The sequence below is a fragment of the Jaculus jaculus genome, chromosome 3 (assembly GCF_020740685.1).
Source record: "Jaculus jaculus isolate mJacJac1 chromosome 3, mJacJac1.mat.Y.cur, whole genome shotgun sequence".
NCBI lineage: Eukaryota > Metazoa > Chordata > Mammalia > Rodentia > Dipodidae > Jaculus > Jaculus jaculus.
In genome coordinates, this window is record NC_059104.1 from 171,464,586 (window position 1) to 171,490,957 (window position 26,372).

The 26,372-nt window shown below is 46.3% G+C and overlaps 1 protein-coding gene across 3 annotated transcripts; it reads right to left on the reverse strand.

Annotated features, from left to right (window-relative positions):
* Nucleotides 1-1,439: 1,439 nt before the first annotated feature.
* On the reverse strand, nucleotides 1,440-11,465 carry Trim21 (tripartite motif containing 21). 3 transcript variants are annotated; one of them, XM_045145302.1, is made up of 7 exons: nucleotides 11,367-11,465; nucleotides 9,301-9,790; nucleotides 7,623-7,718; nucleotides 6,421-6,651; nucleotides 3,828-3,850; nucleotides 2,759-2,859; nucleotides 1,440-2,449 (listed from the first exon to the last, which is right to left on the reverse strand). In XM_045145302.1, exons 2-7 carry the CDS (start codon nucleotides 9,706-9,708, stop codon nucleotides 1,905-1,907), a joined length of 1,404 nt encoding a protein of 467 aa, XP_045001237.1. In that variant the 5' UTR covers nucleotides 9,709-9,790; nucleotides 11,367-11,465; the 3' UTR covers nucleotides 1,440-1,904. The 3 variants fall into 3 exon arrangements, with proteins under 3 accessions (XP_045001237.1, XP_045001238.1, XP_004650813.3); XM_045145303.1 differs by having other exon boundaries at nucleotides 9,301-9,763; nucleotides 11,367-11,424; XM_004650756.3 differs by lacking the exon at nucleotides 11,367-11,465 and having other exon boundaries at nucleotides 9,301-10,090.
* Between the last annotated feature and the right edge of the window lie 14,907 nt (nucleotides 11,466-26,372).

Consider the following 26,372-nt stretch of genomic DNA (forward strand, 5'->3'; position numbering starts at 1 on the left):
GCAGAGGCCTGGCTGTCATCTTCACTGTCATAGTTTGCCTCCAGAAAGACCTTGCTGAGCGTGATTGTGCATGCTTTATCCCAGTACTTGGGAGGCAGAGGTAGGAGGATCGCCGTGGGTTCAAGGCCACCCTGCTACTACACAGTGAATTCCAGGTCAGCCTGGGCTACAGTGAAACCTTACCTTGAAAAACCAAAAACAACAACAACAAAAAACCTTCCTGAACCACAGAATGGATCAAAAGTTGCCCTGGAGTGTTCCTTTTACTAACTTGTATCCATGGGAATTATTTTGCCAACACCCATCCTCTTAAAACCTGCTTATAGTATTTTTTATGTTCTGGAAGCGTTTGTGTTCTAGCTTACTTACAAATATCACTTTTAAAAAAAAAATGATTTGAGAGAGACAGACAGAGAAAAAGAGGCAGATAGAGAGACATTGGGCACACCAGGGCCTCCAGCCACTGCAAACGAACTCCAGACGCGTGCGCCCCCTTGTGCATCTGGCTAACGTGGGTCCTGGAGAATCGAGCCTCGAACTGGGGTCCTTAGGCTTCACAGGCAAGCGCTTAACCGCTAAGCCATCTCTCCAGCCCACAAATTTCACTTTCTATAAGCAATGGGGCCAGGGAACAGAATTTTCATAAATTGACAATAGGTGCTTCTGAGCAACAGGATCCACCTTGGTGAGGTTCGCCGATCCAGGCCACCATGCTGTGCATCTTAGTTAGCGCTGGTGACTGACAATGAGTCAGCCTTCCCTGTCACATTCAGCTTCCCCTTCCCTTGGAGCCACTCCCCCTGCCCTGGCCCAGCTCTGGTCTGTCATCTAAGAAGGTATTCTTTTTTCTTTTTTTGGCTTTTTGAGGTAGGGTCTCACTTTAGCCCAGGCTGACCTGGAATTCACTATGTAGTCTCAGGGTGGCCTTTAACTCATGGAGATCCTCCTACCTCTGCCTCCCGAGTGCTGGGATTAAAGGTGTGCGCCACCACGCCTGGCTCCTAAGAAGGTATTCATTTCTTTCCCGTGTGTGTGTGTGCACATATGTGCATGCATACACATGTATATGTGGAGCCCAGAGGACAGCCTCTGGTATCATTCTCAGGAACACATTTTGGAGCTAGGATCTCTCATCAGACCACAGCTTGCCAACTAGGGTAGACTGGCTGACCAGTGAGTCCCAGGGGTTCTCCTACCGCTTTCTCCCAGTGCCGAGGTGATAAGTGCACGTCTAACAAGCATTTTCACTTGGGCTGTTGGGAAACCAACTATGGTCCTTATGCTTGCAAGGCAAGCATTTGACTGACTGAGCTAGTTCTCCAGTTCCTAGAGGATATTCTTGACTACAGTCCTTAGCTGTAGATAGGGCATTCTAGGTTGGGAGCAGGGGACAGCAGCAACAACAACAAAAAACAAAATAAAACAAAATATGTACAATGTTAGACATTAACATAAAGCCTGTTTAGAAATGTCAAGTGTTTTGTGTTCCATGAACAGAACTGAGTGGGACAGACTTCTTTAGGAAGCCTTTTTTCAAGGTACATAAGATACCATAACAGAGGTCTGGCCAAAGGAACAGCCAAGGGATAAGATACAACTAAACAGGACACATCAAGGGGGAGAAACTTGATTTTGGCTGAGTTGGGTGAGTTTGGTCAGATGTGAAGGATCGGCTTCACAGGAGGGAACCCTTAAGGAATGGAGGGCAGGAATGAATATGGCAAAGTCAGTTGACACTGACTTTCAGTCGCTTCCCTCCTAAAGTCCGCTTTCTGGGATCCTGACTCCTCTGCAGAGAGGGGATGGTTTTGAGGTCATGAACAGGAGAGGTGAACAGCTGAGAAACACCAACACAGAGCAGGTAATGGTGTCCAGAGAGAGCTTCCGTAGTCAGTGGCTCCTGATCACACCTTTAGTGGACAGAGGGTTAGAGGTGCAGAATTTCCCCCGTCATCATTGAAACCAGTACCGAAGAAGGGCCGCAGAGGTCCAGCGAAGGCACACTCGGAGAACACGTAGATGAGGGAGCCACGGTCAGTGACGTTATAGAAGGAGACAGTGCCCGCCTCATAGTCCAGGAAAATCCCAACTTGACGTGGAGGCACCTGCAGGTGGAGGGGGGTCTGGGGGCAGGTGCCAGCCTCGTATTTGTCTTTCTGCCACAGCCAAATTACCCAGAAGCCATTCTCAGGGCTAAGGAAAACTTGCCCCTTCCTCCGCACAGAGTTTCTACAGACCCCCAGGTCCCAGGCCTCCTTTCCTGTCACATCCACCTCCCAGTAACACTTGCCAGAGGTGAAGCTCTGGGCGCCCAGCACCATTGGGTAATTGTCAAATCTCTTGTCGTTTTCAGGCATGTCCTGGCGGGCGTCTCCAAGCCTCACTTGTCTCCGGTCCTCTGAGACGATGAGCCAGGGGTTGGCCGTGTCTCGATCCAGAGTGACGTGAACTGCAGAAAGAGGACGGCGATCAGGCCTATGTGGGGCGGGTGACCTTGTGCCTACTATAGTGAGGAGACTCATGTGTACTTGAGGGTGGCGGGGTGAACTTGAACCTCACATGTGAGGGATGACCTCCAGCAATGCTGGCCCTTGCTCTGATGTTCTGGGAACCTTCCCTACCTCTGTCCCTGTCCCACCTAATCCCGCCGGCCACCTCTCCTCCGTGCAACCACCGTCTGACTCTGGCCCCAGCAGCCCCTCTGTGCTCTTGCTCCCCTCTTCTGCTCCAGCGTCACCACACCTAGAGGTGGCCTCACCTCCGCACGTTCTCAGCATCTTCTTCCGCCCAGGCACGTGGTACACAGTTCTCACCTCTGGTGGGGCAACATCTGGAGTATTCACACTCCAGGACTCGCTCCTGGGGAAAGAGAGCTTGGTACACCGTGTCCCACCTCCCAGACTGTGATGATCTCTTTTCGCAGGACTGTGATAATTTAATTTCAACACACATTCACAAACGCCGCATGCACTCATGTGTCTAAGTGAAAGGTCAATGTCTGCCCGTCTGACTGTCTCTGACCATCTATCTATCTGATTTAGTTTCTCTCCAGGAGTCGCTAGTTCTGGGAATCTCTGCAGCACTGGGACACTCGCATCTCCTCTGTAAGCCGGAGGTCACCGCAGAAGTGCATTCTGGTTCATTTTACAGGCAAGGCAAGCGATGTCGGCTGAGCCTCTTCTGTCAGGAGCCTCAAGGAGTCTTGCCTGCACGGTAGGTTTTACTCAGGGCTCATTCTGAATGTCTTCCCATGTAAACAGACTATGAACAGACTTAGAGCCTCACAGCTTTCTGATGGTAGTTAATGTGTGATGATGGTATAGTCTGATTACTTTGGGCAACTCACCAACTGGCCTGCCCATTGGTCCTCTAGGACCAGAGAACATTTTACAGGGGACCACGTCTTCTGAGGATAGGAAAGCATGGGGGAGGCCCCAGTGTATGTACACCTGACTCAACCACCCTTTTCCTAGGCATATATGCTTCCCGCCACCCTCCTCCTTTAGAAATTTATTTCTATCTATGTATGTATATATGTCTGATTAAACCACCCTTTTCCTAGCCATAAATGGTTCCTGCCACGCTCCTCCTTTAGGAATATTTTTATGTATGGATGCATGCATGTATGCAATGTACGTATGTATACCCAAAATAAACCCCAGGCACTTGCACCACTATTTACTATTTGCATGTGGTTTATGTGGGTGGCTTGCTTGGGAATCGAACCCTGTCCACTAGTGTTTGCAAGCAAGTGCCTTTAACTGCTGAGCTGTCTTCCCAGTCCCCTGCCACCCGCCCATTGTGTAACAGAGAAAAACCCTTCTTACCTTTCCAGGACAACTCTCACCTCCTGAGGAGAAAAGAGATAGGGAGTAAGTTCTGGAGTTTCTGGTTCACCACCCAGGCTTCAGTCCTGTGGGTGACGTGATGTCACTGTGTGGTCACTGGAGCTCTGCTGTGCTGGGCCTCAGGCTCAAAATATGACTCTGGCTATCTTGTAGCAGATAGGGATGTGTGGCTGCTTCTAGAATAACCAGAAACTCAGCATGGGTATAACCTGAAGCTAGGGAAGGACAAGAGGTTTACAAACAGATCCAGAAAACAAATTAGAAAGGCTAGGTATACTTGGAGTGGGGGGGGGGGGTCCCAGGAAAAGAGTATTAGTGGGTAAATGACCAGACCTGGCTGAGACCAACAGGTAGTCACAGGGAGAGAATGGCTACGTAGGATGTCTGGAAAGGTTCTCTCTCACTTGTGGGCTTGAGTTTTTGGGGAGGAAGGTCAGTTGGCTGAACTCCTGTCCTGTGCTGAGGTCAGTCTCTTCCTGTGTCTGAAGTCAAGTTCAAGGGAGAAGACTACTTCCCAGGGGCCACTATGCGGAACTGGCAGATCCCTGGGCGCCAGTCAGAAGCCCATGGCAATGTCAGGCAGAAGGGTCTGCTAGTCCAAACAGTATGAGCAGTGTCTCCCCCCACCCCACCCCACCGCCACAAACCAGAAAGAAATATCTGACTGAGGGACAGCGAAGAGGTGTGAACAAAGAACCACGGAATCTTAGAGCAGAAGGGACTTCAGAGGCCGTCTAGTCCACAGCCCATGGTGAGGCCAACACATCATGGGTGGATGCAAGATGACCTTAAGAAGAATACACATCTATACTTTTTCCTTTTAAAAGTCATGTACTTATTTTTAATCTTTAAAAAAAAAATTTTATTAGCATTTTCCATGATTATAAAAAAAATCCCATGTTGGGCTGGAGAGATGGCTTAGCGGTTAAGCGCTTGCCTGTGTAGCCTAAGGACCCCAGTTTGAGGCTCGGTTCCCCAGGACCCACATTAGCCAGATGCACAAGAGGGCACACACATCTGGAGTTCCTTTGCAGTGGCTGGAGGCCCTGGTGTGCCCATTCTCTCTCTCTATCTGCCTCTTTCTCTCTGTCTGTTGCTCTCAAACAAACAAACAAACAAAAAAATCCCATGTTAATTACCTCCCTTCCCCCCTATTTTTAATCTTAATTTTACTTTTTACTACTTGGGTGAACTTTAAGTCACCTAGTCATTTACTAAATCTATTCTTGTCTCTCATCTTCAGTTTTCTTTTTTTAAAAAATATTTTATTTATTTATTTATTTTGAGAGAGAGAGAGAGAGAGAATGGGGCACACCAGGGCCTTCAACCACTGCAAACAAACTCCAGATGCATGCACTCCATTGTGCATCTGGCTTATGTGGGTCCTGGGAATCGAACCTGGGTCCTTTGGCTTTGCAGACAAGTGCCTTAACTGCTAAGCTCTCTCTCCAGCCCCCCATCTTTAGTTTTCTTATTTGTGAAATGGGGTAACAGTATCACCCACATGAAGCCTAGCAAGTCACGTGTGCTGCTTAGAAACTTGCATTCAGGGCTGGAGAGATGGCCTAGCAGTTAAGGCATTTGCCTACAAAGCTAAAGGATCTTTGTTCAATTCCCCAGGACCCATGTAAGCCAGAAACACAAGGTGGCAAATGAGTCTGGAGTTCATTTGCCGTGACTGGAGGCCCTGGCATGCCCATCCTCTCTCTCTCTCTTCCTCTTTCTCTCTCACTTTCTCAAATAAATAAATAAATAAAAATTAAAAAAGATATCTGCAGTCATTATTTTTATAGAACACATTAGATAAAACAGCAAAAAGTATCCATACATGATCTCTTTGCAACTATGCTTTGGAAAAACATTTGTTTATTTTTTTTGGAAAAATTTATTTTTAAGCTAAACCTTTTCTGAGAGAGACAATTTAAAGCACCAGAACACACTAAAATCCTGTAGGCAGTCCACGGAAGTAGCAGGAAGGGTGAAGATAATGCATGTTTCACTAGTGCTAGGTGAGTTCTCATTATTCCAGCCCTCTCTCGTTTCACAAATGGGTACAGGAAAAGAAGAAGGCGTCTCCCTATGCTCATACGGCAGCGGGGATAGAACTATCGCCTTTAACTTTCAGTTTGGCTTATAAATTGTAGCTTTTAAAAGTCTCATGGCCATTTGTGTAAGCTATAGTGGATTTCCCCCTCCAGCCTCACAAAAACCATCAGCGATGTGTGACGCTCTATAACATCCCTGCAACACGAGAAGCCTGAGGTTCAGAAAGATTAAGGAACTTTCCCTCCTGGGGTGCGTTACAGTGGGAGCGTGCCTGGGAGGTTCACTGCTCTGTGGAATTATTGCCTCTCGGAGTCTGAACTTGCTGTCCTGTCCCTGGGTCTCAAGGTGGCTTCAACACCCCTGGGTCTAAATTTCAGTTTCTTTCTGAATATTCCAAGGACTAAGAATCCATGTGCTCTAAAGTGGCTCTGAGAGAGAGAGAGAGAAAGAGAGAGAGCGAGCGGGGGAGCGAGTGAGTGAGCTCTGGCCTTTTCTGTTAGTCTCGGGGGCTGTGTGCGAGTCTTACCTGCAGCAGCTCGAGCGCTGAGCTCCGGCTCCTCCGCTCCAGCTCTGAGATCAGCTCCTGCAGGGCCTGACTCTGCTGGCTCAGCTCCGCCTCCTTCTCCCCCAGGATTCGCAGGTGCTCCCGCTCATCCTCCTCCAGCTTCTGCAGCTGTCTCCGTTCCTCTTCAGCCAGGAGACTGCTCTGCTGCACAAACTCAGCATGAATCCTCAACTTCTGGGCCTCAACAGTCCTCTTTGGTGTCAAGGGAAAGAGATTTAACCATCAAAACTTCTGAGCTTTAGAGTTGGAAGTGTTTCTATTCCCTGACACCACTTTGGTTATGTCTGGGGAATAAAAGTGCGCGTGTGTACACACACACACACACACACACACACACGCACACTATTTTGCTGGACAGGTAGGTGGATAAGTGTGTGAGGTTTCCCATACTACCAGTGGCATAGCCTTGAAGGGGCACACTGCAGCTGGCTTAGCAGCCAACATTATTCTACCAACCTGCAGCACCAGCAGATACCTGTCTCAACTTCTCTTCCAAAACCCAGGCACCGTCTGGGTGAGTCACCACCTGAATGAGGCCCTGTTCCTACTCTCAGTGAAATGAAAGGTTCACAATAACAATCCCAAGGCCTGGGGAAAGGGTGGCCTTGGGACATTCTTTGCATTTCATCTTGGGGTGATGACACAGGATGACCTCTGGAGTCTACTGGCTGGAGGCACCTTTGGTTCCTCTCCAATCCTGGACCCCTCCCCACTTCCCTCACCTGGAAGCGTGGAACAGGCTTTGGTTCTCCATTAGACATGGGACTAGTGACCTGGTCACCATCAAGCAGCCACCTGACCAGAATGGGTTTCCCTCCTTAGATACTGATGGTCCCTTCCAGCCTCTGCAATTTCCCAACAGGTCTGGAAGCTGCACCGAGGGATCTCAGCACAGACACTTGTGTGCTCATTGTGCTGTCCTCTGAGACTGGACTCAGGCTGGCTGGAGATTAAGGACCAGCTTGACTCTCTCCATATCTTCTCCAGTGCTTCTTGATCTTTGTGCCTGATCCTGGAGCTACCGTGGTTGTTCAATTCCTCTCTACCTACAGAGTGGGTGCTTCCTGGAGAGTGGGGTACATAATATAGTTCCACCACTCCCCAGACAGGCACAGCCATGCGCCTTGAGTTCAAGACCCTCGACCCGTCCCTCTCGCACTTGCCTTCCAGTCTGCTCTCTTCTTTCTAAGATCCACTTCCAGCCTCTCAGCCAACTCCTGCTCTTTTCTCAGCCTCTCCAATGCCATTTGGAGCTTTTCCTGAAGAGAAGGATAGCAGGTTACCCCGGTCAGATCAAGACGTGGAGGTGGTGGAGGGGTACAGATGGTGGCATGAGTTGGAGGAAGATCACACTGGCTCTCAGAAGAAGCCCAAGAGTGGGAAAGGGAGACCACAGTCAGATTGGGGGAGGGGATTCTGTGATGGGAAGATTTGGAAAAAGCCCAATATATCTTACAAAAGAGCAAGTTGGGGACACTACTACTTTCTATTTTTTAAAATTTATTTTTATTTATTTGAGACAGAGGGAGAGAAAGAGAGAGAATAGGCGCCTGTAGGCCTCTAGCCACTGCAAACAAACTCCAGATGCATGGACCACCTTGTGCATCTGACTTATGTGGGCCCTGGAGAATTGAACATGGGTCCTTAGGCTTTGCAGACAAGTGCCTTAACCACTAAACCATCTCTCCAGCTCTAATTTCTTTCTTTCCTTCTTTTTTTTTTTTTGGTTTTCTGATGTAGGGTCTCACTATATAGCTCAGGCTGACCTGAAATTTACTATGTAGTCTCAGGGTGGCCTCAAACTCTTGGTATTCTGCCTACATCTGCCTCCTGAGTGCTAGGATTAAAAGTGTGCGTCACCACACCTGGCTCTCCAGCCCTAATTTCTTTCTTTCTTTTTTTTGTTTTTTAGGTTACATTAACTTTTTTTTTTTTTTTTCGAGGTAGGGTCTCACTGTGGTCCAGGCTGACCTGGAATTAACTCTGTCATCTCAGGGTGGCCTTGAACTCATGGCAATCCTCCTACCTCTGCCTCCTGAGTGCTGGGATTAAAGGCATGCGCCACCGCACCCAGTTTACATTAACATTTTAAAATGTTATTTATTTCAGAGAGAGAGAGGGAGAGAAAGAGAGAGACAGAGAGAGAGAGAGAAAGAGAGAGACAGGGAGAGAGAGAGAGAGAGAGAGAGAGAGAGAGAGAGAGAATATGAATGGGAATGTCAAGGCCTCTAGCTATTGCAAACTAACTCAGATGCATGCACCACCTTGTGCGTCTGGCTTACATGGGTACTGGGGTATTGAACCTGGGTCTTTAGGCTTTGCAGGCAGGCACCTAAACTGCTAAGCCATCTCTCCAGTCCAACACTATTAATTTATCTCTCCCTCTCTTTTTTAAGGTTGGGTCTCACTCTACCACTCTCAACACTCCGAATTTCTTTCTTTCTTTGCTTTTCTTTTGGTTTCTCGAGGTAGGGTCTCATTCTAGTCCAGGCTGACCTGGAATTCACCATGTAATCTCAGGGTGGCCTGGAACTCATGACGATCCTCCTACCTCTGCCTTCCAAGTGCTGGGATTAAAGGCGTGAGCCACCACGCCCAGCACAACACTCCTAGTTTCTAACTAACCAAAAGGTCATGAGAAAACATGATCCATGCATGGCATAGCCTATGTTCCTGAGAAATAAGAAGGTTGTGTTGAACCCATGAGCTTCCTGCACACAGGGGAGGAAGTGCTCACTCTGCTCAAATCCCCAATTCCAGGAGTGACCCACTCCGGGGAGCAAAGTACTCATGGGGCCCCTCTTCTTTATACCTGTTTGTGTGTTGGCATTAATGCCTCACCTGGTATGCCTGAGCTGCCTCCTCCACAGGGACCATGGTGTGGTCACGGTGTTTCCCAGACTGGGCACACACCCAGCAAAGGGGCTGCGCGTCTTCCTCACAGAACAGGTGAAGTTTCACTCCATGCACCACACACTGGTTCTCCCGTGTGCCCTTCTTGGAGTCTTGGCTTGTTTGTTTGAGGTTTTCCACCATGTTGGCTATGTGACGATTGGGCCTGAGGTTCCTCAGTAGAAAGCATTGCCGGCATTCAGGACACACACTGTGTCCACTTTCCCCCACCTCAGAGATGCATTCCTTGCAAAAGCTATGGCCACATTCGATGCTCATGGGCTCCACCATGGGATCCAGGCAGATAGAGCAAGTGACTTCCTGCCATAACTTTTCCAGGGACGTTTCTGAGGACATAGCTGGGGGTGGGGGGGTGCTCTGGTGAAGCAGCACTGTGGGGATGTTGAGGAGGCTTGGTGGGGAAACAAGAACAGGAAGTCTGTACGAGAACAAGAGCAAAACACACGCCCCCTCAAATAACATAAAGGAGACACGGAGAGAATGACACGGAAGGGAAAAATCCAGAGAAGGGCAAGAGCATGAACCCAAGTAACGGAGTCTGCAGTCTCCCCTTCAGTCTGGCCCATTGATAAAGTCAGGCGCAAAGGGAAACTGTCTACGGAGGCACAGAAAACAGGCGGGAAGCTCCGAGAGGATGCTGCTAATGATTTCACTTTCATCACACCCACCCCTGCCTCAGTCCACAGGGTCTAGGCTTTTCCTATCCACTCTCTCTGGTCTCATGGTGCCTTCATATCACAGAGAATTTAAGTATAATAATAGAAACCATTTGCCACGCACCTTCCATATTTCAGTGAGGTGCTCCATGTTAGGCATTACTCTTCCTTAATCTTTTTTTTTTTTAATTATTTATTTATTTGAGTCAGAGAAAGGAAGGGGGGAGAGGGAGAGGGAGGGAATGGGCGTGCCAGGGCATCCAGCCATTGCAAACAAACTCCAGACGCCAGCGCCTCCTTGTGCATCTGGCTAGCGTGGGTCCCGGGGAATTCAACCTGGGTCCTTTGGCTTTGCAGGCAAGTGCCTTAACCGCTAAGCCGTCTCTCAGCCCTTCCTTAATCTTTATAATATGAGTTTATGCAGTTATGGACCACACACAGTGTTTTGGTCAATGATAAATGACCAAACAACAGGCTACAGGAAACACCCTAGGAATGTACTTAGCTAGCTCATCAAGGTTTGTATAAGCACACTTCATGAATTCTGTACAGCTATGGTATCACTATCACCGGAGAGCACACTTCTCACACTGGAACCCTGTCCTTAAGGGACATGCATATGTATATAGAGCATGGGTCTGCTTATATAATATTTACATGAATATATTTATCTCGATGTGTTCTGATATGCAAAACCATATGTACACATGTATGTACATATATAGACACACACATGTGCCTACAACTACACACATGTACACATACACATGTGTTCATTCAGATACACCTGTTGTGAACACTCCTTGAGCTCAAAACTTTTTTGTTTGTCAAGGCAGGGTCTCGCTCTAGCCCAGGCTGACCTGGAATTCACTATGTAGTCTCAGGGTGGCCTCGAGCTCACTCACTGCCTGGGGTGGGGGTGGTGCTGAGCTCTTTTCCAAATTTAGCACCCTTCTCAACTTCCTGCAGGGCACAGAGCACCTTGAATCCAGCTCAGTTCGGGAGTTGAGCATCCCAAATAACCCTCACTTCCAGCAGGGGCCTTTCCAGGGTGAGGAGTCTCCCCGCGCACCCCCTCCTCCCCCCACCCCGCCCCGAGCTACCCTCTGGCCTAGGTCCTGGGCCCGCTTCTCACACTTTCTCGAGCTCCCTAGTCCCAGCTCGGGGACCACAGCCAGCAACCAGGGGGCTCGCGCCCCTCCCCGGGGGGCCTGGGACGTGCCATTCAGAGCCCAGCTTCCCCTCTGGGCTCTGAGCGGAGAACCAGGCGGGCCCAGGGCTCACGGCTGGCCGCGGGGCAGGGGCTCCGACCCCGGGAGGGGGCAGCGCGTCACTCACCCCGGCCGGTCCTGAGCGCGGGCGGCGGGCTCCTGATTGATTTCACTTTCAATTTCCTTTCCGCAGCGCGCCGGGGAGGAGCGGCGGGAGGAGCGGCGGGAGGAGCGGCGGGAGGAGTCTGCACTGTCGCCAGACTCTGGGCTTCTGGGAGGCCGAGGCGCGGGACAGTTCAATCTTAGGCGGTCCTTAGCGCAGCCTTCCTGCCAAGTCTCGTAACCCCATTTAATAACATATAACCTGCAAAGCGGAGCAGTCGATGCTTTTGAATTCTGACCTTCACCGCCTTCCCCCAGCACCCCCCCGCCCCCTCCCTCGGTGACACTACATGCTTTCTTCTTTAGGAATGGGTTTCTTTAATCCTTTAGAATCCTGGGACACATTTACACTCTTTTTTTTTTTGTTGTTGTTGTTAGCATATATTAATTCTACAGAAACAATGGAGTTCCCTGCGACATTAAGCCCATCATGGCTCAGGGAAATTTGCGGATTGTTAAGAGCCGCATGTTGGGACATAAATGCACACAGACGTTGTCTCTTACCCATAACTGAAGGCGAACCCCACAATGCACGACCCACATTCCCCAACGGGGAAGGTCCCTGCGGAGGGGGAAGGACAGGGAGGAGGCTAGCGATGGTACCAACATGGCTGCAGACCCACTGTACATAGCTAATGATAATAAAAATAAATAAACTTTCGCTTAAAAAAAAACCCCACAAACAAAAAAACTGCTTATTGACCCAGGTGTAGTGGCCCATGCCTTTAATCCCAGTACTGGGAGGCAGAGTGGAAGGCAGAGGTAGGAGGATCGCCATGAGTTCGAGGCCTCCCTAAGACTACATAGTGAATTCCAGGTCAGCCTGAGCTAGAGTGAGACCCTGCCTTGAAAAACCAACCAACCAACCAACCAACCAACCAGCCAACAAAACAAACAAACAAAAACCTGCTTATTGACAATTTTCATATGAAAGCACAATGTAATTTGATCATAATTCTCTCCTGATACTTTTTTTTGCCCCCTCTCCTCCCCCTTCCACTGAGCTGCTTTTTTCTGAGTTCCTCTTCTATTTTGATGACTTTTTTTTTGGTTTGGGTTTTCAAGGTAGGGTCTCACTCTAGCTCAGGCTGACCTGGAACTCCCTATGTAATCTCAGGGTGGCCTCAAACTCATGGTGATCCTCCTTCCTCTGCCTCCCAAGTGCTGGGATTAAAGGCGTGCGCCACCACGCCTGGCCTTGATGACTTTTTAAAGTTATGTGAAAGGGCACTTTAAGTGCCCAGGTGTGTGTGTGTGTGTGTGTGGGGGGGGGGTTTCAGCCCTGGCTTAAAGGAGGGTCCCAGAAGAGAGGTGTGAAAGGGAGCGGCTCACCAATGCTTGAAGTCAAGTTCTGGTTAAAACTGACAGGCTAATGCTGAAGGCAGCTGAATTTCTCAATCTCTCCCTCTCTGCTTCTCTGTTTCTTTCATTTTTTTTTTCTCTTTCTTTTTCTATGCTTTTCCCTGCTTCTCTGCTTTGCTGCCACAGCTCTTAGCCTCAGTCTTTTATTTTCTGATCATGTCATGCAAGAACAAACTTCAAGAAAGGTATAGTTCCACAGAATTCATAGAAACTTTTTGCTATTTCTTTACATCAAATAATCCCTTAATTATTCATCTCAAGTAAAGTCGTCAGGCCCCTATAATGATTAACTGTTTTCACACTTTCCCCGTGTATGTGTGGTCAAACACTAGCGATTTCCTGAGCTCCTACTTTCAATTATATATTAAAGGTGAGAGACAGAGCAACCACAAAATGGGGGTTCACACCATCAAGCACTGATCCAATAAACTCATCCCCCAATCATTTATTTTGAATTTTCCTTTTCATGTCTCTCTAATACTTAGACTTTGGTCCCCTCAATTGAATTCTTTCTGACCTCGGTTGTTTTTCCTGTAAGGATTCTTGATAAAGAGTCATTGTTTGCTGCAATTGCCATCATTCAGAAAAATTAGTCATAGAACAATTTTTACATTGTTCCAGGAGGTTCATTGTTTCCTTCTCAGTGTACTGTACTCCATGCCTGACCTTCTTTAAGGCCTTTAAGGAAAACAATGATCTCTGACCCATTTTCTTGTTTTTCCAGTTCTATGCCAGAGCTTCTTTCAGATACATTGACCAATACTTCACTGGCATCACTTTTTGCTGGAAAAGTGTATTTAGAGATTGGTACATCAAGTGAAAGACAGAAAAAGATAAACATACAGAAAACCATAGCTATCTGTAGCATAGAGAGCCAAAGACGTTTCTATAGAGGCGCCACATTGGACTCCAAGGAAGAGACAGCTGGGCTGGAACTGTGTCATGCAGCTCTTCAGCGCAGATTCCTGTGACCCTGAAATGGCATGCTTGCCGTCTCTGGCATTTAAGTATATTTAACCCTCCTGCCCCATTATCTTCTCTTATTTCCCCTCCTCCTTTTTTTATTTTCTTCCTTTCAAACAGCCTGGGGTGACAGGCTTATCCACATGACATCAAGGTAGGTGCTATACCAGTGAGCCGTCAGAAGGGAATTAATATATGAATGTCGGTTATATTCTTATCACCAGACTTAGAATATTCTCAGAGTGTGTTATTGTGAGAGAACACATGGAGCAGGAAAGTTAGCATCTTTTAAAAATATTTTATTTATTTAGTTATTAGAGTGAGAGAAAGAGGGAGATAAAGAGAGAGAATGGGCATACCAGGGCCTCCAGCCACTGCAAACGAACTCTAGACGCATGTGTCATCTTGTGCATCTGTTTTACATGGGTCTTGGGGGAATCGAACCTGGGTCCTCAGCCTTTGCAGGCAGGCGCTTTAACTGCTAAGCCAGCTCCCCAACCCAAAGTTAGCATCTTAACACTTTTCAGTGCGTATCCTTGCACCTTGTCATCTAACCGTCAACATCATCTCCAGAATTTTTTTCACTCTCCTGAAGTGAAATTCTGTATCCATTAAATATCAAGGTATCCTCTCCCCAAGTCCCTGGCAACCACCCGCCATCCTACTCATAGAAATGGAATCCCAAAATATTTGTCTTTTTTTGATTGCTTATTTCACTTAGTGTATTACCCCCAAAGTTCATCAATTGTATATCACTCGTCAGAATTTGCTTTCTTTGAAGATTGAAGAGTATCCACTCATCTGTTGATGGCCTCTTGGCTTGTCTCAGCCTTTGGCTGTTGTGTGTAACCTGCTGTGTCAGGTCATGCTATATAGGTGACAATCATGTGGTGAGTGAGGGGTTACAGTACATTTCATAGAGGGGCACTGAAGATGGGCAGAGTAAAGCTGCTCACTGGATGTGACATAGGGGCCCGAGAACTCCATGCCTGGGAAAGATCCTCATTTTAGCCGTATCTGGGGGTAGCAGAAGTCAAGTCAGAGCAGATAGCAGGGGTGGTCAGAAGCTGCTTATGAGGAAAGAGGAGGAGTCACTAGATTGAAATTCTTGATGTGTTCCAACTTTAGACATCATGTCTTTGTGTGTGTGTGTGTGTGTGTGCGTGTGTGTTGGGGGAGTTCCTTATAACTTGAGATAAAAATACCAGTTGAACTTTAAAAAGCATTATTTATTTGCAAGGAGAGAGAGAAAGACAGAGAGAGAGAGAGAGAGAGAGAGAGAAAGAAAGAGAGAGAGAAAGAGAGAGGTAGGGAGGGAGGGAGGGAAGGAGAGAGAGAGGGAGAGGGAGAGGGAGAGGGAGAGGGAGAGAGAGAGAGAGAGAGAGAGAGAGAGAGAGAGAGAGAGAGGGAGGAGACAGAATGGGTGCACCAGGGCCTTTAGCTGCTGCAAATGAACTCCAGATGCATGTACCACTTCGTGTATCTGGCTTTATGTGGGTCCTGGGCAATTGAACCTGGGTCCTTAGGCTTTGCAGATAAGCACTTTAATCTCTGAGCCATCTCTCCAGCCCTGCATTTTCTTTGGTATTTATTATAGAGTTTAAAGAGACCTAAAAACATGGTGTAGCAGACAGCTTCAGCTTGCTGAGATGAACTTTGAAACAAGGCACAGTTATGGAGGAAGAGATTTCTTGAAGCTTATAGATCCAGGGGAAGTTCCATGATGGCAGAAGAAGCTGGCCTGCTTTCACTGGATGAGAGAGAGAAAGAGAGAGAGGGAGAGAGAGAGAGTAAGAGAGAGGGAGAAAGAGAGAGTGAGGCACACCACATAGCACCTCAAGAACTCCAGGTGGAAGTAGGTACTTTGAATATCTTTAGATTGGAATTTCAAACCCACCACCACACCTTAGGGCTGGACCCTAAGATCTACCAAGTGACACTACCTCCAGCCAGGTGGCTGCAGATGAAAATTACAAACTAATGAAACATTGACTATATTGGGGGCATCTATTCAAACTACCACATGTGTCATACTTGGAAATTTCTTCTGTTTAGTGCAAGGCCACCAGGCGACATCTAATGTCCAGATTGTGCTACTGTACTCAGATTTGATTCCAGGAATGAACACGGAGCCAGAAAACAGTTAAAAATCAAACAAACAAACAAAAACCCTCAAAGGTTGGACTGGGAAGATAACTCAATGGTTAAAGATGTTTGCTTGCAAAGTCTGCTGCCCACGATTCAATTCCCAAGCTACCCATGTAAGCTGGAAACCAAAAGTGACTCAATCATTAATCATCTGATGTTCATTTGCACACAAACACATTCAAAAAATTTAAACGTGGCTAGAGAGTTAGCTTAGTATTTAAGGCACTTGTGCACTTGTCTGTGAAGCCTAAGGACCTTGGTTCGATTCCCCAATAGCCACATAAACCAAATGCACAAGGTGGTGAATGTGTCTAGAGTTCATTTGCAGTGGCGAGGGACCTGTAATGCCCATTCTCTCTCTCTCTCTTTCTACCTCTTCCTCTCTCAAATAAATAACTAATTAAACAAAAATATTTTAAAAAATTAAACAAAAAAACAACATAACCCTTCAAAGGAAGAAGAGGTCTGCAGACACTTAGAAAATGATATTACAGACTCTTTGCTATTTCCTGAAGGCACTGAGAAAGCCACTACTAAGGGGCTAAAAATCATGCAGATCTCAAAGGAAGACAGGTGTGAAATCAGTGCTGTGTTAGGTATTTTCCCATTGCTGAGACAAAGCAATGGGGCCAGCAGCAGTTTAAGGCAGGAAAGAGTGTATTTTGGCTTTGTTGCAGCCAGGTCCGCGTTGCTGGCAGGAAACATGCAAGCAAGAGCAGCTTGTGGGAAAAAGGGTTTGGTTTGGCTTACAGACTTGAGGGGAAGCTCCATGATGGCAGGGAAAACTGATGGCATGAGCAGAGGGTGGACATCACCTCCTGGCCAACATCAGGTGGGCAACAGCAACAGGAGAGTGTGCCAAACACTGGCAAGGGCTATAATACCTGTAAGCCTGCCCCCAACAATACACTGCCTCTAGGAGGTGTTAATTCCTGAACCTCCATGAGCTGGGAACCTAGCATTTAGAACACCTAAGTTTATGGAGGACGCCTGAATCAAACCACCACGGGCTTACACTTCCAGAGAGTAGGGTCCATCATGGTGGGGAAAGTGTGGTGTCAGATCAGGGGAGCTGGTGCCACATCAGCAGGGCAGAAGTAGAGAGAGGGAAAAGCAAGCAGGGCCAGGTTATAACACTCTAAGGCCCACTCCAGTGACACACTTCCTCCAGCTAGCCTCTCCTTTGATAGAGGTTCAATAACCTTCCAGAGTCGTGCTGGGGATTAAGTATTCAACTACACAAGCCTGTGGGGAGCATTACAAACTACCAGAAGTACCAGTACTGCTCTTTATCAGCCATGTGATGCCCCCCTACCTAACCTTCAGTTTACTGTCATACTGAGGAGAGAGATAAACAAGGACACCATGGGATTGTATTGGTATATGTTCAATAATGTGCACCAAGATCAATTAATGAACCTATGTATAGCTGCCTCAATTCCTGCTTTGGTAATTGTCTGAAGATCAGCTGCCACTCATTCCAGATTCTCTTTACTCACTGATAGTACTTTAATATTCTAGTGTTCTTTTCCTGGTGAAAAGACCCTTTATTCCTGAAGAATCAGTATCTTCATGTTTCTGTTCAGCACATTGGCTATTGTTATTGGTGTGAGCATGAAGACTCTCCAGTGTCTATCTTGGGAATCTTCATTAACTTCAGTGTGTCAGTGCCCCAGGCTCCCCTTGTCGTTAGGGTTCAGCTACTCTGGTCAGGGGAGGAAAGTCATCCTCCACTAATCTCCTTAGTGGCATAGAAAACCCCAAAGAGCTAAGGGATAGCTACCAATTTCAATTTATATAACCAGCTTGCTTTCTCTGGGGAGGGTGTTGCAGTCAGATTCGCGTTGCTGGCAGAAATCACCTGACCAAAAGCAGCTTGTGGGAAAAAGAGGTTTATTTTGGCTTACAGGCTCACGGGGAAGCTCCACAATGGCAGGGAAAATGATGGCATGAGCAGAGGGTGGATATCACCCCCTAACCCACATAATGTAGATAATAGCAACAGGAGAGTGTGCCAAACACTGGCAAGGGGAAACTGGCTATAACACCCATTAGCCCACCCCCAACAATACACTCCCTCCAGGAGGTATTAATTCCTAAATCTCCATCAGCTGGGGACCTAGCATTCAGAGTACCTGAGTTTATGGGGGACACCTGAATCAAACCACCACAGAGGGTTTCTCTCCTCTTTACTAGATCTTCCAAACTGAATGAGCCTTATGTTGAAGGATGGAAAGAAAATGTTCTGTAGCTGAGCATGGTGTTGTGGCCTGTACTCCCAGAACTCTGAGGCTGAGGCAGGACGATCACGAGTTTGAGGCTTGCCAGGGCTTGATAGTGAGACCCCATCCAAGTACAAACAAGCAGGAAGTGTTCTGAGAATGAGCTATTAATTTGACAGTCAGAGCTCCTTCCTGATTATAATTCTCTAGAATTTACTTATGGTGGAAATGAAAATGAAATGCGAACACATATTGGTTGCTGGTTTAAATCACTTAGGAGGCAAGTCCACAAACTTATAGGCAGGGCCTTAGTTCATTTCTACTAAAAACCTAAAATGTATTTGACTTGCCAATTCATTAACAATGGAAATTAATTTTTTAACAGCTGTGGAGGATGGGAAGTCCGAGATCAAGGTTGATGTCTGAGGACTTTCTCTCTTCTTCAAAGATGCTGCCTTTCGGCTGTGTCCTGCGTGGTGCAAGGCTAAAGGCAGGTTCTCTCTCAAGCCTTTGAATAAGGGCCTTAATCTCATGGCCTCAGTTTCTCATATCACCATCAAACACATGGATTCTGGGGGACACCAACATTCAGACTATAACAGATGGGGTTTTCAAGCTGGTGTCATACCTGAGCCATCGATAGCTCATACCTCCATTTTACTGGCCACCTGTTTATGGCTGACGGTATAGATTTAAGATGAATGGTTTCCATAGGGTAACTCTTTCATTAAGATTCTTTAGCTGTAAAATCAGCTCCCTGGCTTCAGGTGTTTGTTTTTTTTTTTTTTTAAATTTTTATTTATTTATTTATTTGAGAGTGACAGACACAGAGAGAAAGACAGATAGAGGGAGAGAGAGAGAGAGAATGGGCGCGCCAGGGCTTCCAGCCTCTGCAAACGAACTCCAGACGCGTGCGCCCCCTTGTGCATCTGGCTAACGTGGGACCTGGGGAACCGAGTCTTGAACCGGGGTCCTTAGGCTTCACAGGCAAGCGCTTAACCGCTAAGCCATCTCTCCAGCCCTCAGGTGTTGTTTTAAAGACACCTGCATGATGCAAGTTTAAAAATGGTAAGAGTTGGTCGGCACACGCAATATTAGGAGATAAAACAAGTATGCGTTTGAAATACTACCTATTTGGGAAGATAAACTTCTGTTCATTTTAACATAGTTAATGTCACTTGAAGAATGCTTAGATTTTCCTGCAACTAGGGAAACGTCAGGTTCAGAGCTGGCATTGTTAAATACAAGTGAATGTAGCAACCGGCATAGGCTTTGCCTGAACTCTTATCTGGCTACCACTGGACACTTGGCACGTGAGCTCACTCAACAAGCCACCAATGGCTGGGACAGGAGCTCACCAGCATCCCCAGGATGCGTCGTTTTATCTGCCTGACCACTGAGCGCCTCCGCCATATTGAGCGCCCTCTGGTGGCTATTCACAAGTAAATCTATTTTCACGTTCTACACACTTCTCATTAAGCCATCAGTCTTTCAACCTTATTGCTTTTTGAGCATATGCCTTACAGACCCATCTGCTCTATGAAGTTGAGGTGACAGTTTATATGCATTCATATACATAAATTCATCTTTTATTTTATTTAAAGCAGGGAATTGTTTTCATGAAGCTCTGTCCACTGGGTAGATTTTCCTTCACCACTGTACTGTATGACGCTGTGATCGCTATAGTCACTAATCGTATGCACTGTATCAGATTCCTGGAACCCCTGCGTTTATTCTCAGCCCCCCAGCAGCACTGGGCCACCGTTTTATACATATATTTTCAGATCTGGAAGGAACTCACTGCAGGGCTTGGGATCCAGACTTTCCAGCAGCTATTACAGGTCACATGACTTAAGCAAAGAGCATAGGAAGTATGATGTTATCGTTAAGTTTGGCTGTCAACTAGGCTGGATTGAGGGATGTCTAGAGAAACATGTCTCTGGGTGTGTCATTGGGGTGCTTCCAGAGAATATCAGTGTGTGGGTCTGTGAGCTAGAAGACAGTGCACGGAATGTGGGAAGCACCATCCAATAGGTTGGAGCCCGGAAGGAAAAGGAAGTGTGAGGCTAGCTCTTGCCCACATGCTCCCTTCCCTAGCAAGTGTGCTTCTCTGCTTCCGTCCCAGTGAACGTCAGACTCCACCCAGGTCCCGGAGCCTTTGATCATGGGTCTGCACCAGCTATAGTACTGGCCTCTGTCTTGTTCTGAGGGGTGAACAGTGACTGGCTTCTGTAGCTTCCCAAATATCAGACGGCCACTGTGGGGCTTTTCATTGTCTGCAGTGGTGTGCCAACTAAGTTAATTCCTTCTTATTGATGAAATTTTTTTTTTCCTATTGGTTTTGTTTCTTTGGAAAACCCTGATAAGAAAGGACAGATAAGAGAGAGTGTGCCCCCAACTCCTAGGGTCTCACTATGTAGCCCAGACTAGTCTCAAACCTATGATTCTCCCCCCACCTTTTTTGGTTTTTCAAGGTAGGGTCTGACACAGGCTGACTTGGAATTCACTATGGAATTTCAGGGTGGCCTTGAACTCACGGCAATCCTCCTACCTCTGTCTCCCGAGTGCTGGGATTAAAGGCGTGCACCACCATGTCCGGCTGATTCTCCCCTTTCAGCCTTTCAAGTGCTAGGATTATAAAAATGCCACCATACCTGACTCTACTCTTTCTCTTCTAGGTACTACTTCAAGATTGTTCCTTCTTGGGGTGGAGATATGGCTTAGCAGTTAAACGCTTGCCTGTGAAGCCTAAGGACCCCAGTTCGAGGCTCAATTCCCCAGGACCCACGTTAGCCAGATGCACAAGGGGACACGCACGTCTGGAGTTCGTTGCAGTGGCTGGAAGCCCTGGTGTGTCCATTCTCTCTCTCTCTCTCTCTCTCTCTCTCTCTCTCTCTCTCTCTCTCTCGGTCTCTTCTGTCTGTTGCTATCAAATAAATATAAATAAATAAAAGATTGTTCCTTCTTGGAATTCTGATGGGCATGCCTGTTTGCAGAGGGATCTACTGTGTCTTATTTTTTTATTTTAGAGAGAAGGAGTGAAAGAGACAGAGAGAGAATTGGTCTGCTAGGGCCTCAGCCATTGAACTCGAACTCCTTCGCCACCTAGTGGGCATGTGCGACCTTGCACTTGCCTCACCTTTGTGCTTCTGGCTTTTGTGAGATCTGGAGAGTTGAACATGGATCCTTAGGCTTCCCAGGCAAGCGCTTTAACTGCTAAGCCATCTCTCAAGCCTGTGTTGTGTCTTTTTTGAAACTCACTATGAATCCCTAATCAGAGTAATAATGAATTGCATTGACAGACTTTGTATTTTTCCTTGACTCACTTCCCTTTCCCCCAGCTATGATTGCCTGTTCCTTTCCCCCACTCTCATTGCCTTCCCCCAAATATTACCAGCTTTATTTTACTTCAAGATCATCCAGAGGATGTGATCAATTTCTCTCCAATGTTTCTAATGCTTAAGTTCAGTTGATAACCAGATCATAAGAGACCCTAGAAAATACAGCATGTGGAATTAACTCTTGCAAAAAGATGTAGAGAATAGAATAGGGGAAAAAATGGGTCTGTATATATATGTGCGTGTGTGTGTGTGTGTGTGTGTGTGTGTCGGGGGGGGGGGTAGGTGCCTGTCCCATGGCCACTTGGCTAATAAAGAGTTTGTTTGGTTTGATTCTATATCAAATGGCACTAACTATAATGTTGACAACTCTTTTATTTTTATGTGTTCAAGGTCAACACATGCTGAAAGTCTGAGCTCACAAACTATACTCCATTGCAGAAATTCTTTCCCTGTTCCAGCTTATCTGCTAGAGAGTAATGCCAGCCATTTTGCATTTTTTTTTGCACATACTTTATGGGACTATAAGACACTTGAAGATTACATTGGTACCAATAATCTCAGTTTTGTGAATTATTTCAAAAACTACTGGAGGGCTGGGGAAATGGCTCAGTGGTTAAGGACACTTGTTTAGAAAGCCTGATGGCCTGGGTCTAATTCCCCAGTACCTACATAAAGCCAGATGCAGAAAGTGGTACATGCATATGAAATTAGTTTACAGTGGTAAGAGGCCCTGGTGTCTCATTCTCTCTGTCTCTCTGCTTATAAATAAATAAATAAATAAATAAATAAATAAATAAATAAATAAATAAATAAATAAATAAAATTTTTATTAAAAATACTATTGACTAAAGGAGGTTCTGGAATGTGCAAAATGGGGATAAGCTATCTCTGAGGAGATAGAATTAATCTTGTTTTATCTGTTTACTTTCATTTGTCATTTGCTATCATAGCTCTCAGATTTGAAGGAAAACCCAGCCTTTCCCTATTTGCCCATGTTAAGGCCAGAAAAGGTCCTAAGGTAAGGTTCTAGGAAAGCTAAAGAAAATGTTTCCTCAGAAAGAGGAAGTTTAATAAGACATAGACATGATTATCTTTTTTTTAAAAACAAAGTTACCTACTTTATTTATTTATTTATTTATTTATTTTGAGAGTGACAGACAGACAAAGAAAGAGGCAGATGAGAGAGAGAATGGGCGCGCCAGGGCTTCCAGCCTCTGCAAACGAACTCCAGACGCGTGCGCCCCCTTGTGCATCTGGCTAACGTGGGTCCTGGGGAGTCAAGCCTTGAACTGGGGTCCTTAGGCTTCACAGGCAAGTGCTTAACCACTAAGCCATCTCTCCAGCCCATGATTATCTTTTTTTAATGATTATTTTAATAATTATTTTCCTTAACTTCAGAACTTGAAACATCAGAACCTACAAAATTTCTAATATGCTTCCTTCCTTTTTGAGGCAAGCCCAATAGACTGGCCTTTTTTTTCTTTAATGTGAGAGAGTGAGAGTGAGCAAGAGACACTTGGCATGTCAGGGCCTCCAGCCACTGCAGTCAAACACCAGATGTGTGCACCACCTTGTGCGCATGTGTGACCTTGTGGGCTTGCATCATTTTGTGTGTCTGGCTTATGTGGGGCCTGGAGAGTTGAATGTGGGTCCTTAGGCTTTTCAGACAAGCATCTTAACCACCAAGCCATCGCTCCAGTCCAATTTCTAACATTTTAATGTCTGGAAATTGGGTGCATCATAGATGTTGGAAGACCTATGTTTTGGGTGCATTTGTTGAAGGCAGAGGTTGCTCTCCAGATTGGAATAACCACTAGATGACTCCAGAAATTGTCAATGACCCCAAGTCAATCCAGTACTGAAATATCCTGTTCACCAAGGTCCCCATTCACATATGGGGGGGACCTGTGGTGGGACAGGGAGTAGCATAACTCATCAAAAATAGATTATTTTCTTCTTCAACTTGGAAAGAGAAGAGAATGAATGGAATTAGTGAATGAAAAGCTCGGACCTTTACAGAATACCTACATAGTACTTTAAGATTCTTTTTTTTTTATTTTAAACTTTTGGTTTTACTAGGTAGGGTCTCACTCTTGCCCAGGCTGACTTGAAATATATATGTATTCTCAGGCTGGCCTCAAACTCACACCAATCCTCCTACCTCTGCCTCCCAAGTGCTGAATTAAAGGTGTATGCCACCACACCCAGCAAGATTCCTAAGAACATGAAAACCAAGGAAAGACAGATATAAGGACTGTCACGTAGTATACCAGCTTGCATCCTAGACAGGCAAGAGATGTTGGTAGAAAATCTGGTACTATCCAAGTAAAGTAAAGTCTGGACTTCAGTGAACAATAATGTACCAATATTTTAAAAAATAATTTTTTGGGAACTTGAATATATCTAATATGATTGTCATCGGGTTGTCTGTCCTCTCTTGTCCCCTCTCCTACCTCCCATTCCACCGAAGTTTTCCTCAATGGGGTATTGGTAATCACTGTGGGGTTAAAAATGTACCCATTGGTTCCTATGAGGAGGATTATGCCCCACAGTATGCCTTCCTGTTCTGTGGCTTTTATGTTCTTTTTAAAAATTCTTAAAAATAATTTTAATATTTTTATTTTAGAGACAGTGAGAGAGAGACAAGGGAGAGAAACAGAGGGAGAGAGAATGGGTGCACCAGGGCCTCAGCCACTGTAATGGATTGCCAGATGCTTGAGCCACCTAGTGGGCATGTGAGACCTTGTCCTTGCCTTACCTTTGTGCATCTGGCTTATGTGGGATCTGGAGAGTCAAACATAGGTCCTTAGACTTAGTGAATTCCAGGTCAGCCTGAGCCAGAGTGAGACTCTACCTTGAAAAACCAAGCCCCCCCCCAAAAAAAAACCCCAAAAAACAACCAACCAGCCAACCAAACAAAAAACCCCAAACCAACTCCAAACCAAATCAAAACACCAAAACAACAACAAAACCTAAACAATTCTTCCTATAAAACTGTAACTATGAATGGTGGGAGAATGCTGTAGTATTTTATACATAGAGGAATTCAGTCAGGTTACAAAATATAGTTCTTAGCTTCCTATTTTAAAGTAAAGAGCTGTGTTCAAAGCTTTCAAGCTTTATGAGTGTCTTCATATATCCAACTTAATTGCAGCAATGATACCATGAAGCAATCATTATTCAACACTTTACAAATAAAGACAGCAAAGATCAAGGCAGTGATTTGCTCAATTATCACATAATTGATAAGGGGCAGATCCAGAAATAACCAGAGGTTTTCCACTCCATCATGCATGGTTGGTAGATGATCTCCAAGGGTACTACTGGAGAGGAGCTGAGACTGCTTCATTGCTGTATCTTTATTTTCAAACATCCTCATTCCCTCAAAGCTACCATAGAGTCATCTAGGGAACTGCTTTTCTCCTCTTTAACATGCTTTACGTGTCTAAAGCATTCATGTTCATATCTGCCTACCCTGCCTGGTTTTTCTTTGGCAGAATTTGGCAAGTTTGTGCTAATTCTTTATAGATGTAGAAATTCTTCATGGTCTGCTTCCCCAGAAGAATAGAGTATGTCATAGTTTCTAGTTACCCTCGGGCCCTCCACTTGCTTTCACTGTAATGCACAGGACTGGCACTTTGGGAAGAGCAGGTACTCCTTACGGATGTCACAGAATCCTAGTGACCTCTAAGAAAACTCACCAGGTGATAAAACATCAAGATATTCCCCTCAAGTCCCAGAGCTGCCTGGCCCGGAACTCAGGGGGCTGAGGAAGTGCAACTACGTAAATCTCTTGGATTTACATCTGGATCCCAGCAGACCTGTTATTTCTCTACCTCTACCAGGAAGATTATAAAGTACTGGCCGTCACTGACAGAACAAGAAATGGTTTTCACCAACAGAGGAGCAGATGAGAGGAGAAACAGGCTCTGGAGCGATGGTGAGTGAAAAGATGGGAGAATGGGGCATCAGGGCCTTTCACTACTTGTCTATACCAGCCTTTCTGCTGCTGAGAAGCCCTGAGTGGTATCTGTTTAGGACAGCCAACTCCCCTCTGGGTCTTCCTGTAGGTGAGAGGTGAGAGTCATCTTAAGCCTTTTCTCCTGATCCTTCATGGTATATAACATGATGGACATGGATGGACGTCTGTGAGGTGCCCTTAACACATCATGGTGCTGATGGTCTGGACCAAGCAGCATGGCCACCTCACGACGAAAGAACACACTGTCCTTCCACTCTCAGCCAACTGGTCCAGTCTGGGAAAAGCCACTTGTGGATGATTCCCCAGGATTTTCCACAGTGGCTGCTCAGGCGCAGGCAGAATTGGATAGGTATGGAGCATACACTGGGGCAAAGACCAGCTACGGCACAGGATCTGCCTCAGTCTGAGGTCCAGCTGCGTGACTAAGCCTGTACTAAGATGGCTTACCCTGGCTAGTTTGAGTAGTTTGAGCATCGCCACCAGGGTACCCTTTTCCTTCCCCCCCTGAGCTAACTCAGAAGGAGAAAGCTGTTAGCTCCTTTCTTTCTTCTCCTTCCCCTCCTCCTCCTCCTCCTCCTCCTCCTCCTTCTTCTTCTTCTTCTTTTTTTTGGTGTTTTGAGGTAGGGTTTCACTCTAGCCCAGGCTGACCTGGAATTCACTATGTCATCTCAGGGTGGCCTCAAACTCACGGCCATCCTCCTGCCTCCCAAGTGCTGGGATTAAAGGCGTGCACCACCACGCCCGGCTAAGGGCCTTGTCTTTCTTGATGGCCTAACTGACCCTTGCCACAATACAAGGACAGACATACTCCCTTCTCTTTTCCAGATGCCATTATGACATAGAGGGGTGAAAAAACTTGCCCAGTCCTATAGATGACAAGTGATAAATCAATGAATCTGGAGAACACGCTGTTAGCCCTATGCTAATGTCATATGTGTACAGGGCCAACCTGA

Excerpts from the sequence above, each read along its gene's own strand:
- Trim21 (XM_004650756.3), bottom strand. The coding sequence starts at position 9,834 with ATGTTATTTGAGGGGGCGTGTGTTTTGCTCTTGTTCTCGTACAGACTT. Across the intron at positions 3,851-6,420 it reads CAGCGCTCGAGCTGCTGCAG|GAGGTGAGAGTTGTCCTGGA; the intron begins GTAAGACTCGCA and ends TTTTCTCCTCAG. Across the intron at positions 2,860-3,827 it reads GTGAGAGTTGTCCTGGAAAG|GAGCGAGTCCTGGAGTGTGA; the intron begins GTAAGAAGGGTT and ends CTCTTTCCCCAG.